A 12,743-nucleotide genomic window follows, 5' to 3' on the forward strand; every position below is an offset into this window, starting at 1 on the left:
CCACCTCCGCCGGAACCTCAGTAGGATGCAGCCGCATTAGCGTGCTTCCCTGGATCAGGCCCGCTGTGAGGGCGACCGCTTTGCAAGTTGAACCAACATTTCTGGGAAAGCAGCCGAGCAATTCACTAAGAACTGGTGGCATCACTTATGTCCCTAACAGCTAATTATCACAAGATCAATGATGCCACTAGTTCCTTATAAATGCCCACAAATTGTCTGCCCCCAATATGTATAGGCAGCCATTTGAGGAAAGGTACTGCCTATCCTGCTGTAGCACCGGGCTGCGTTGTCATGAACATTTCTATCTGAGAAATAGCTTTTTCCAAAGTGTATGGGCGATGGGTGCACGTTAACTAAAAGTAGTAATGAAGCCTTTCTATTATCTCCTCTGCAGGATGCTCAACTGGCTGGTAAGAAGCCACTGGCTGGACAGCTACACCAAAGCCATATTTGTGGAGTTCAACGTGTACAACGCCAATATAAACCTCTTCTGCCTCGCGACCTTCATCCTGGAGACCAACATGAGAGGTAGTGATAATTAATTTGGACACCAATACCTAAATCTCTTTAATGGGAACTGGGGGATAACCACAGGGGGCACGATGGTAGCCGGCATGACACGGTAGACACACTTATTCCATAGAGGGAATAGCTCCACCTAATGATATACAGCTTATCTCTGGTTCTTTAATCACAATCCATTCTACCTTGTCAAAGTCCTTATCGCACCACATTCTTCTCCGATCACAGAACCACCTTGTTTTTCCTTTGTCATAATATGAGACCCAACACAAACCCACTTTCAATTTTTATTTCCCACCAACTTCCCCCCCATCTTCTCTATCATCATCCATCCACAGGAGCATCTTACTTACCCCTGTCAAACCACGGATCCATCGTCTCCATTTCTGTTATGATAGAGCATCATCTTCTGTCATTCTAAGCACGTCATTTATGAACGTGCAAAACACAGACCTCTGCAAAGCATACGCCATGTGACCGCTACAGAGCATACGCCATGTGACCGCTGCAGAGCATACACTATGGGCCTGATTCAAAACCTCTCGCAAGCGACTGCTCGCTTGTACGCGGCCGATGTTATGCATTTGCACATGCGTATGCATCGCTGTGCGCAAACTAGTTCGAGCGATTGGGAAGCGCTCGCTCGCCCAGCAAAGACAGCCCAGTGGCATGAGTGACAGGAGAGGCCGTTTGTAGGTGGTAACAGGGGCATGGCAGTAGTAACGGGGGAGTGGAGTTGCGAACGCAGGCGTGCCTGAGTGTTTCAACGCCATTTCAGAGGAGTGCATAATTAACAGGCGGCGGCAGAGTACGCGTCACCTGGCTGGTTTTTACACTGCACTGCTCGCAATGCTTGCGGAAGGGTAAAGGCAACGCAAGCGCTGCGGTCATGTACCGATGGTTGTATATGCTTCCTGGAGATGACGTTCGCTAGTGGGCGGCTAAAGACAGGCTGGTGGGCGTCTGCATACACAAAGTGATCACTCACATAGTGGGCGTGCTTATGCCTTGCCGTGCGAGCGGCTGCCTTGATGTCACTTTAGCTGCATTTGCATACGCTGTGAGCGAGTGGCCGCATCTAGAATCGGGCCCTATGTGCGCTTAGATTTCGGCAATGTGCACGTACTCTTACAGGGAAGCACATAAGTTGCTGGGCCAAGATGGAAACGCCTAGTTATGCAACCACATGGAGAAGACAGAATTGGGGAATTAGATTATTTAAATGAGGGGTGGAAAAGGCAGTATTATGGGGGGGAGGGGTATTTCTTATTTAGGGGTAAGACACAGAGCATTTCTCTCCCACAACAGGCACTGACCTATACTTACAAAGGGATGCCCTTTCACACTTGCCAGGCGCAATTTGTACAATTATGCACATTTGAAATGATTAATGTAAAAAATGTAAATCTAAATAAACTAGAGTGACAGCTAATAAACTAGTCCTGTATACCCCTGTCACTAGACACTACTATCCTTTCTGCTATAGTCATCAACTGTGGTCACCGGGTGAGTCCTATGGTTTCGTCCTCCTGTGGTGGACGCTCAAATCAAAGAATAATTTGGCTAAGCTGCATTTTGAAAGTACAGTACCTATTGCTAGAGGGATAAACTCGATTGAATAGTTCAGAAGATTACCCAGGGAACAAATGTTATGGTTTACTTCAAAACTATTCCATCATTTCATCAGCACTATAAGGAAGCACAGAGTGATGGAGGGCAGTAGTCTAGGTTACAGGTTCTCAAACTCCTTCCTCAGGACCCCACACAGTTCACGTTTTTCCAGGTCACCCAGCAGGTGAACAGGTGTATTAATTACTCACTGACACATTTTAAAAGATCCACAGGTTGAGATAATTATTTCACTTGCGATTCTGTGAGGAGACCTGGAAAACATGCACTGTTTGGGGTCCTGCGGACCGAGTTTGAGAACCTGTGGTCTAGGTCACAGGTTCTCAAACTCGGTCCTCAGGACCCCACACAGTGCATGTTTTCCAGGTCTTTTCACATAATCACAAGTGAAATAATTATAACCACCTGTGGATCTTTTAAAATGTGTCAGTGAGTAATGAGTACACCTGTGCTCCTGCTGGGTGACTTGGAAAACGTGACCTGTGTGGGGTTCTGAGGACCGAGTTTGAGAACCACTGGTATTGGTAGTATGGTTAGGGTTACCACCTATCCATTCCCGGACAGGAGGCGTGACAAGAAGTATGATCAAAACTGCAGTATGGTTACAGCCATTATATTTCTCAGATTTCGGGACCCCTCCTCTCCCATCAATTTTACATACACCTTATATGAAATCAGAGCCTCTGGACTCTGCACACATCCTGTGAGTTCAGAATGAAATCCCGGATGGGTGGCAACACTACCTCCAGAGAAAGCGGTTTATAACACTGGGCAATATAGAGGGCTTAGGTGGGCCAGAAGATGGAGCTGTACGGAGGCCCAAGATTTCCAGACACCAATCGTCCGGGATGGACAGGCTTCAGACTGCCATTCCCAGACTGCCCTGAGGAATTTTAATTTTATTGCTCCACAAACTGATGTGCTTTGGCGGGAATATGGGCGTTTGGCTAGTCAAAGAGGAATTTGCTCTGTACATTGTCCATTTTTGCATTTCATAAATGAGGCCCGCTCATCCCAGACCTTTCCAGTCTTTATTCCTGTTTAATGTAGTTTTATATACAGTAGGTCCTTCTTTTCAGCCCAACTTTCTCATTGTCTGACATCACAGGAGGCTTATGTCCGTCATCTGACCTGAAAATCATGCGTCTCTATCAGTCAACTGACAGTGTCTTCACTTGGCAATTTGTTAACGAAATTCTGTTTGTCATCATTATCCTGTATACCATTGTAATTCAGGTAAGAGTGATGCAGCATGGGCTGTCTATAAGGACATAAAATAACCTGGCTTTAGAGTATTTAAGAAGGCAATTCAAGTATCGGTAATGACCGTAAAGTTTCGGGGTTCCGGAGATAATTATTTCACTTGCGACTCTGTGAGGAGACCTAGAAAAATAAGAGTTATGGTAGACTTACCTTTGTTAACTCTTTTTCTTCGAGATCCACAGGAACTACCTTGGGGTTTGTTGTTGGAGAGATCCAGGCACCAAACAGTCAAAGCTTTAGCTCCCAGAATGCACTGGTCCTCCTCCATATATACCCTGCTCCTAGCCACAGGCATTCATTTTGTTAACAAGCCTAAATGGCAGGAGAAGGAAGTACAAATTACATTAGAAACACTCAAAAAATTGAGGGAATCAGTGACAAGAAGGAACAGATCCCAACTGAAGCCAGGTCCGTCAGGGTGGGTGCCCTGTGGACCTCGAAGAAAAAGATTTAACAAAGGTAAGTCTACCATTACTCTTATTTTCTTCTTCAAGGTCCATAGGGTCCACAGGAACTATCTTGGGGATGTCATAAAGTAGTTCCCTTAAGGGTGGGGACGCTCCTGAGCAGAAAGGAGAATCCGCCACCCAAAGGAAGCATCCTGGGAGGAAAAAGTATCAAAAGCATAACATTTGAAAAAAGTATGGACAGAAGACCAAGTGGCAGCCTCGTACAACTGTTCCACAGTGGCGCCATGTCTGACCGCCCACGATGGTCCCACAGACCAAGTCGAATGTGTTGTCACCATGTTAGGGACAGAGAGATCAGCCTGTGTATAAACCTGAGATACAGTCATATGCAGCCAGTGAGCCAGAGTCTGCTTGTTAGCTGGCCAGCTTTGCTTGTGAAAACCATATAATACAAAAAGCACATCTGATTTCCTGATGGAGTTGGCACGATCCACGTCGATACGAAGGGCTCAAACCACATCCAGGGAAGCTTCACCTGTAGAAAGGTCTGAAGTCTGAAAGGCCGGGTCTACAATTTCTTCATTCATATGAAAACGGGATACCATCTTTGGAAGGTAACCCTCCCGTATACGGAAGACAGCTCTATTCTGTTGAAAAATCAAATATGGGGAGCGACATGAAAGCGCTGCCATATCAGAAACTCTGCGAGCTGAGGTGATAACAAGGAGAAAGTGTCTTTGCTGTCAACCATTTGAGGTCCACTGAGTCCAAGGGCTCAAAGGGAGGAGTCTGCAGTGCCCTGAGAACCAAGGATAGATCCCACGGTGCCACCGTGGGGGTAAGTAGAGGTTGCAAATGGAGAACACCTTGCAAAAATGTTCTAACATCTGGCAGAGGAGCAATTCTGCGCTGGAACCAAACTGACTGAGAAACCTGAACTCTCAAGGTAGCCAGGCAAAGACCTAAGTCTAGACCAGCCTGGATAAAAGCAAGAACTCGGGAGACCCTGAAAACGTCAGGATCATACTTTCTGTGGGAACACCATGGGAACAAAGTTATGCAAAATTCTGTAGTAGATGCGGGCAGAGGAAGGTTTTCTTGCCCTGAGCATCATCTGAATCACAGAAGTAGAAAAACCTTTGGCTTTTAAGATGGAAGACTTGAGCCATGCCGTCAAAGCCAGACGAGGAAGGTCCAGATGTAGGCAGGGACCCTGCCCTAACAAATCCGGCCGTAGAGGAAGTGAAAGTGGCTTGTCTATGGCTAGACAGGTTAGATTGGTGAACCAATGTCGCCTGGGCCAGGCCGGGGCTATTTGTATCACCCTGCTACCCTCTTGCTTGAATTTTCTGAGGACCCTTGGTAGGAGGGATATTGGAGGAAACAGGTATGGCAACCTGAAATCCCTCCTCACTGCCAGAACGTCCATGAAAGCGGCTGAGGGGTCTCTTGTCCTGTACCTGGAGACCCTGTGGTTGTGACGTGATGCCATGAGGTCTACGTCCGGTAGTCCCCACTTGTCCACCAAGAGCTGAAAGACATCTGGATGGAGAGCCCATTCTCCGACGTGTATGTCCTAACGACTTAGGAAATCTGCTTCCCAGTTGAGGACTCCTGGCATGAATATTGCAGAGATTGCTGGAAGATGGCGTTCTGCCCAAACCAGAATGTTTGCCACTTCCTTCATGGCTGCCGGACTTCGTGTGCCTCCCTAATGGTTGATGTAGGCCACTGTGGTCACATTGTCGGACTGAATCTGTACATGAATAACAGTTGCCTCTCTGCCAGCTCTTGAGCTGCTGCATTGCAACATATTGATACTGATTAGCTCTCTGCTAGCAACTGCACTGCAACATATTGGTACAAAATGGATACAATGATATAGCCTATAACAGTATATATGCAGGTTAAACCGTCTGACAAAATACTCCTTCAAGTATACTAGAATCTATGTAGATATGTTTATCTGATATTTTTTAAAAAGTAGATGGAAGGTTTCTTTGATATATATATATATATATATATATATATATATATTTTTTTTTTCAATAACAAGGGATGTTTTTTGAATGATCAATAATAGATAAACATAATGTGTTGAATCTAACCACTTACAATAATCACCTTTTGCCTGTATTAACAAAAATTGTCAGTGAACTATATTGATTTCTATTTTTGTTTGTAATTATTAGTTGTATTTATATATTATTGGAGGTTGAAAAATAACCTATTCCCCCTTATATTCTAAAATCTTAGAAAATAAAAGTTAAGTTTTAATTTATTCATACTACTTTAAGAGTGCCTCCAACAAAGAGTCTTCTTTTCTCTTCCTTCTCCTAAGTGATACTGTTCTGACTCAGCGGAGCACCACCAACCAAAAATTAGGAATCAGCCACTATTGCTTTTAATCTTATTAAGTTGGTCTTTTACACATAATATAATATACTCTACTGTAATATTTTTCATATTGAGTATGTAGTGCAACCACTTTTTGGGATTGGCCAACTTAGATTGTTTTTTTTTCTAGTGCGCGTCCCAACCCTTCTGTTTCCACTTTCTGATGCCTAAAGACTGGACTCTTAGATCTAGGTGGAACCTCCTCTTCCTCTATACTCAGGATGGATCAAACTGCTCTCACCAGAGAGGGGACATCCACAGAGAATTGGTGGTCTTCCCCAGCCGAGAGATACTCGGAAGAGGAACCATGTGTATCATCATCTGATGAAGTGTTAGAATCCCAGGCTGCACCTGATGGGATACTCTCTTATGCTTAACAGTAACTGGTCTATCCGTTTGCATCACTTGCTGAGCTGCTGTAGACGGTTGAACCATACTCTGATTTGAGTGAGCATAGGAATCCATCCAGAAAGGATGTATGGGGGGCATATACATAGCAGGATGTAACTGCTGTGGGAACCCCATAGCGGGAGGCAGTACCGGAGTTGTTGCTTGGTCCATTAAATGTGCTATAACCTGAGACCATGAGGACGCCCAGGATGGCTCTTTTGTATAAGAGCTGGTGTACTGGATTGGTGAGGTAGCTCTCTCCTATAACAGGGAGCACACAAACCATCTTGTATGAAATACAGAGCTGACAGGCCTGCTGAACAGGATTTACATGACACCAGAACAGGAGCTTCAGTCTCCTGATTATCCTTAACCTTTGACATATAAATATATAAAAGGTATAAGGTATAAATGCAATGCAATGTGACAGTCTTCACAAGTACCAGTATTTGTGAAGTACATAGAAAACCCCACACACCCTGTATCACAAAGATGAGGAGAAAAACAGTGATAATTATAACTGACAGTCAAAAATAAAAGACAGTATCAAACAGCAGCAAGCACAAGTCACATACAATGCATATGCAATTTAAATCGCAATGAGCTCTAATCAACTGACCAACACCCAAGGCTTGGTGGCTTGTTAGGATGTAGAACACTATATACCTGGCCATGGGGAGAGGAATACAGGGAGACAACACAAACATTGAGAACAACAGCTTCAGCAGAGCACCGATGGTGGACTGTGAGCATCTCATATCACGAGGTTAGTAGGATGAGCAACCCAGACGCGGGAATACTTTTCATAAGGTCTGTATCTGGGTTGGGGGAGGGGCAGTCGGGGGAGAGCCTACCTCCCCTAAGCTGCAGCAACCTACCGGGTACACTGGCCTAATGGCAGTAGATGCATCTACTGCCGATCCGTGGCTTCACACGATAAGGCCCCGGTGGTCTAGTGAGGACGCGGGTGAGCGGCCGGGCATTCACTGCAATGGCTTCTGGTGCATCACCAGCGCTGGAAGCAAGGATTGCCACATGCGATTCCCCCTAAACGAGGAATCGCCTTACCTGACATCCATGTATGATTGCAGTCCGGGCCTCCAGCGTCGCTGCTAGCTAAGCTCCGCTGTGACCCGCCGAATCACTAGAGACATTACTGTTGTTGCAACATTGGCGGAGGTAGAAGTCGCAGTGCATGTGTCTTATTAGGACGCTCAGCACTGCTAACCCAGTAAAATAGTAACTAAAACAAATCATAAAATAAAAAAGCTTGAGACTGCCAGAGCAGTCCCCTGTTCTAAAAGTGCATCTGAGCTCCTGCTGAGGCACCAAACGAAAAACTGAGCTAAAACCTTGACTGTTTGGTGCCTGGATCTCTCCAACCACACACCCCAAGGTACTGTAGTTCCTGTGGATCCTATGAACCCTGAAGAAATATGCACCATTTGGGGACCTGAGGACTGAGTTTGAGAACCTGTGATCTAAATTAATGTTGCTAAAATAGCTCTAAGACTTATCAAAATTGGGCTTGGGAAATAGCAAGAAAATAACAAGTAACAGGTGAAACGTCCAGTCAGTCTTAAGGTGTGATTGCGGTTGACATTTCATACTATGGGTAGCTATGCCGAGACTAAATTAAGGAGTTTATCAATCCTTACAAAATGAATAAAAACCTTGCCACAGCAGTGGTAGAGGCTTCTGAAAATATTTAGGCGCCTATGTATTAATAATCACGGCAGTGCAGTAATTATTATCAGTCCGTATTGCAATTGACTTTCCAATTTATAACAAAAGTGTCCTGGCTATGTACTAAATGTAACTCGCAGGGACAGCGGTAGCGATAATCTTTGTCCCTGCACGTTACATCCCCGGCACATAGAAGTCTTTCACATTGACAAAAAGACGTCTCCTATGAATCGGATAGTGCGCATGCGCACAGTGTCAGTTTCCGGAGCCAGACAGAGGCTGCGGGAGAGGGATCGTAAGATCCCTCTTCTGCGAGAATGCCTCCATAGGCATAAAACAATTTAAACCTTCTGAGGATGGCGTAACCCATTTCTGTGCATCTAAGGTGTGTTTTTTGTTTTTATTTTTATAACAGGGAATGCGTCTAAAGGAACAGAAACGCTCCTACTTTTGCCAAACAAGAAATATCCTTGATTTAAGCATTATTTTAATAAGCTGTTCCAACACAGCCTTGTACATTAAGAGGGAATTTCTGCGCAGGCGGGATATAAATCGCTACCATAGTGACCATTCACGGTGAGATGTCACATTTCCATTCATCTCTTATCTGCTGCCTGTACAGAATAAAGACACATTGCCAGGTCTGGGTGAATGTTCCCCAGAACAAGCCGCACCCACTTGCATGACATCACATGCTTACATACTTATATAGCACATAGTTAAATATGAATATCACGCAACAGTAACTTGTTTTCACCTATTGTTTTTGACTTACTGCTAGGATGGGGCAATAATTAATCTTCTTTCATGCAGATTTGTCAGCTTCTATGAGAGCGCTACCATAGACGCTGCCTATGGTTACGGTATCGCCTTTCTGGTATCGCTCATGACCGTGAAACTCTGGAACCTCCTCAACTTAAACCCGAACCTACACCTGATCACCATGACGCTGCAAAAGGCCTGGAACGAAATCAGTGGCTTCCTTCTCACTATCCTCATCCTCCTGGTGGCTTACGGCATCTCCGTGAGTAGATCACTGTAAAATGACAGATGTAGATGTACTTCTTTGTGATGCTAGAGGACCTTCCTTTGAATAAACTGTGAAGTACATTTGCACCATTCATTGTAGATGTATAGCTTCATTAACATAGAGAGGGGCTACCATCACCCCTTTCGCTTGCTTGCCGACTAGAACACCAGCCAACCAAGCTGCCGCTTTTATTACGGTCCATGGTTGAGCACAGATGGCTTAATTAGTACCACAGTCAATTTGATTTACCCAGAATCGGCATGATTTACCGCCGGACCCACACCCAGCAGTTCAAATCCCGACGGCGGCAGCCTGACAAGGATGAAAATCCTGATCGTCCTCAGGTAAGTATTCACTAACCTATTTTACCCCCTAACCCTCCCTTAGGGGTGCCTAACCTTCCCTCCCCAGTGCCTAACCCTAATCCCCCCCTTCCCCACCGCCTAAACCTTAGTCCCCCGGGGGTGGGTGCCTAACCCTAAACCTCCCTCCCCGTAAGCCTAACCGTAACCTCCCGGGAGGGGGGGGGGGCCAGGCTGCCTAACCCTAAGTCCCCTCGGGGAACCCTAAACCTAACCTTCCCCACACCCCCCCTCCGCGGCTGTCCGCGCTCGGCGTCCCTTCGATCGGGATGCCGGGCGCTGGTCAAATGAAAGGAGTCTAGATTTAGACGCCTGTCATTTAACCCTCGCCGAAATTAAGCAGTTGGGAAGCCGGCTGTCGGGATTAGGTCTGCCAGCTTCCCGACTGCATACCGATTTACCCACCTGTACTCAACCATGGATCTCTCTAAAACCTGAACTGTTGGGGAGCCTTAAAGACCGTGTTTGGGAACCTCTGACATAGGTAAAAGACGCAAAGATATCGCACCAACAAAACACGCAAATTGAGCGAAAAAGTCTGTGATAGACTAAATCTGACTGAAATGTTGGATTAATGTCTTTCCCCAAGTAGAGTCATCAAATATGACTGAAATGTCAGATTATTCTATCACAGACTCAGTGGGGTATATTTACTAAAGTGCGATTTTTAGAAGAAATGTTGCCTATAGCAACCAATCAGATTCTACTTAACACTTATCTAACACCTTCTAGAACAGGAGTACCCAACCACGGTCTTCAAGGCACACTAACACACATATACAAACACAAGATGTCTAATACCGCTAATTTAAAGTTTTTTTTACTTCGTTTTATTTCAGTGCAACTTGCTCTTTGGGTGGTCTATTTCCAATTACAGGACATTCTTTGACTCTCTTGTGACTATTATCAGCCTTCTAATTGGCATATTTAATTATGACGAGGTAAGAGACATGTAAGAGTTAGAATACGTGAACACTGAGCTTAAAGGAAGGTAATAGACAAGTGAATTTATGTGCACTATTTATTGTTCTGCAGGTTTTCAACCTGGACCCGGTCTTGGGCTCTCTCCTAATATTCACCTGCATCATTTTCCTAGCATTTGTAGTGGTCAACATATTACTGTCCGCCCTGCTTAACGTATTCTCCAAGGAGCGCAAGAACCCAACGGTAATATCACAGCATTGTGTTACTGCAGTTCTCCCCTCATGCACTTGGACTAATGTCACTTTTCATCTCAACGTAAAAGCGCAACCATTTCTTCTCTGCAGAAACTGTAATATATCTGCATACAGTAACATAGGATTGGTGCCGGCTAGCTCAGCAGTACCATGCAGGGTGGGACCAATAAATGCTTTCACCTTCTTGGCATGTAGCACTTTACTGGTGACCTCGGCCTAGGGGTAGATTTACTGGGTTGATTTTGATCAATTGAAAATCAAATCAACATTGTAATTGTGTTTCTGGGGCTAAATCACGCATTTACTTACAATGTTTTTTTTTTTTTTTAAGTATTAGTAAATGTGTGATTTAGCCCCAGAAAAACAACGATTGAGTCCATTAAAGTCAACCTTTGGTAAATATACCCCCTAGTCTCTTCCCCTCTTTTCGCCCAAGGCCAGCAAGATGACCTGATAGAAACCACCAGTCCTTGGAGTTTCACAGGCACCAGAGCAGAGATCTTGAGCTGAGGAGAGAACTAGGAGGACTAATAGTAGCTGCAGGCACCTGATTGGATAGCAGGTGAAACCATCCAATCAGGAGCCGTGTTCACACTACACTTTCCATCCTAGCAGTCTAATTATGCAGCATGGCTTTAGTCTGGCAGCCACAATAGCTCATTGCAAGTCGTCCAGTGCAAACCTATGGCTGACATTGGCTATTAAGTAATAGGAAGGACACCTATTGAAAGAGCACAAGCTCTTGAATAAACCTTAAGTTGGGTTCACACTAAACAGATAACTACAGATGATGGTTACTCATACACACTGAACAACCATCATGTGTGTTGGAGGGGAAAGGGGCCCGCTAGTGTGTTGGAGGGGAAAGGGGCCCGTCCCTGCAGCTGCAAGTGTACGGGCAGCCGCCCGTACACACAGCACGATGCCCCGATATATTAGGCATCAGCTGTGCAGCACAGCTGACGCGATAAGTCTGTACGACGTCGTTCACAGACATATCGCTGGTACACACTGGCCGATCGGTCAATATATCAGATGCCCATCAATTGATCGGCCAGTATCTGCCAGTGTGTACCCAGCTTTATTCTGGGTAACAAGAAAAGTTGTTAAATAAATATTTTTCTTATACTGTCACTTTGTTCCCCTCCTCAGCCTTATGAAGAAAAGGAAATCATTGACATGGTGATATTGAGGCTGTCGGGGCTGTTTGGGAAACGGAAGAAGTCGGGACAGGCAGCAACAGACAAGGACAAAGAGCCATGAGCAGATGGAGAAGAAGGCGGCCAGTCAGATTGCACAGTTTATTATTCTACAGTGCAATGTTCAGAGAAGTAGAATTAAAGAACTATATAATGTGCAGTAAGCGTGGGTTCTCTGTACTTCCAGAAGCCAAGTGCTGTACTTTACTGTAATATGTTTGATTAGTTCCATGGCCATATAAACGCAAGTATATATTCATGCCAATTGTCACACACCTATCTACACAGCAGATCTGTGAACAGCACAGTGGCATAGTGGATAGCACGACTGCCTCACAGCAGAGATCAAGAATTCAATTCCCAACCAAGGCCCTACGTGTGTGGCGTTTGTATGTTCTCCCATTGATTGCGTGGAGGTAGGATATATAGACAAATATTTTCTGTAAGGTGCTGCATAATGTGTGTACTATATAAATAACCATCAATAAACCCAAACGATATCCAAGCAAGATATATGCCTAAATAGGTGGAGCTTCCTTTTAAATACTGTATCAGCTATTGTTCTCTATTATCAGTCATTGTAGGTTCTAATAATGATTCTTGTGGTGTATATTAATAAATGACCTGGTAAATACACAATTTGTCCAGGACATAACAGCGTTACTCAGTCACAGCCT

The 12,743-nt window shown here is 44.9% G+C and overlaps 1 protein-coding gene across 1 annotated transcript in view; it reads left to right on the forward strand.

Moving 5' to 3' along the window:
- The window catches only part of LOC148477248 (polycystin-1-like protein 3), an 86,851-nt gene extending 74,119 nt beyond the window's left edge, over positions 1-12,732 (forward strand). The window contains exons 25-31 of the mRNA XM_088457004.1: positions 395-528; positions 3,260-3,387; positions 8,713-8,873; positions 9,111-9,321; positions 10,529-10,630; positions 10,725-10,856; positions 12,020-12,732. Coding sequence (XP_088313130.1) covers positions 395-528; positions 3,260-3,387; positions 8,713-8,873; positions 9,111-9,321; positions 10,529-10,630; positions 10,725-10,856; positions 12,020-12,130 — 979 coding nt within the window. The 3' untranslated portion in view covers positions 12,131-12,732. The remainder of the gene's footprint in view (positions 1-394; positions 529-3,259; positions 3,388-8,712; positions 8,874-9,110; positions 9,322-10,528; positions 10,631-10,724; positions 10,857-12,019) is intronic.
- Positions 12,733-12,743: the final 11 nt, after the last annotated feature.

The sequence above is a fragment of the Taudactylus pleione genome, unplaced genomic scaffold, assembly GCF_031769625.1.
Source record: "Taudactylus pleione unplaced genomic scaffold, aTauple2 ptg000731l, whole genome shotgun sequence".
NCBI lineage: Eukaryota > Metazoa > Chordata > Amphibia > Anura > Myobatrachidae > Taudactylus > Taudactylus pleione.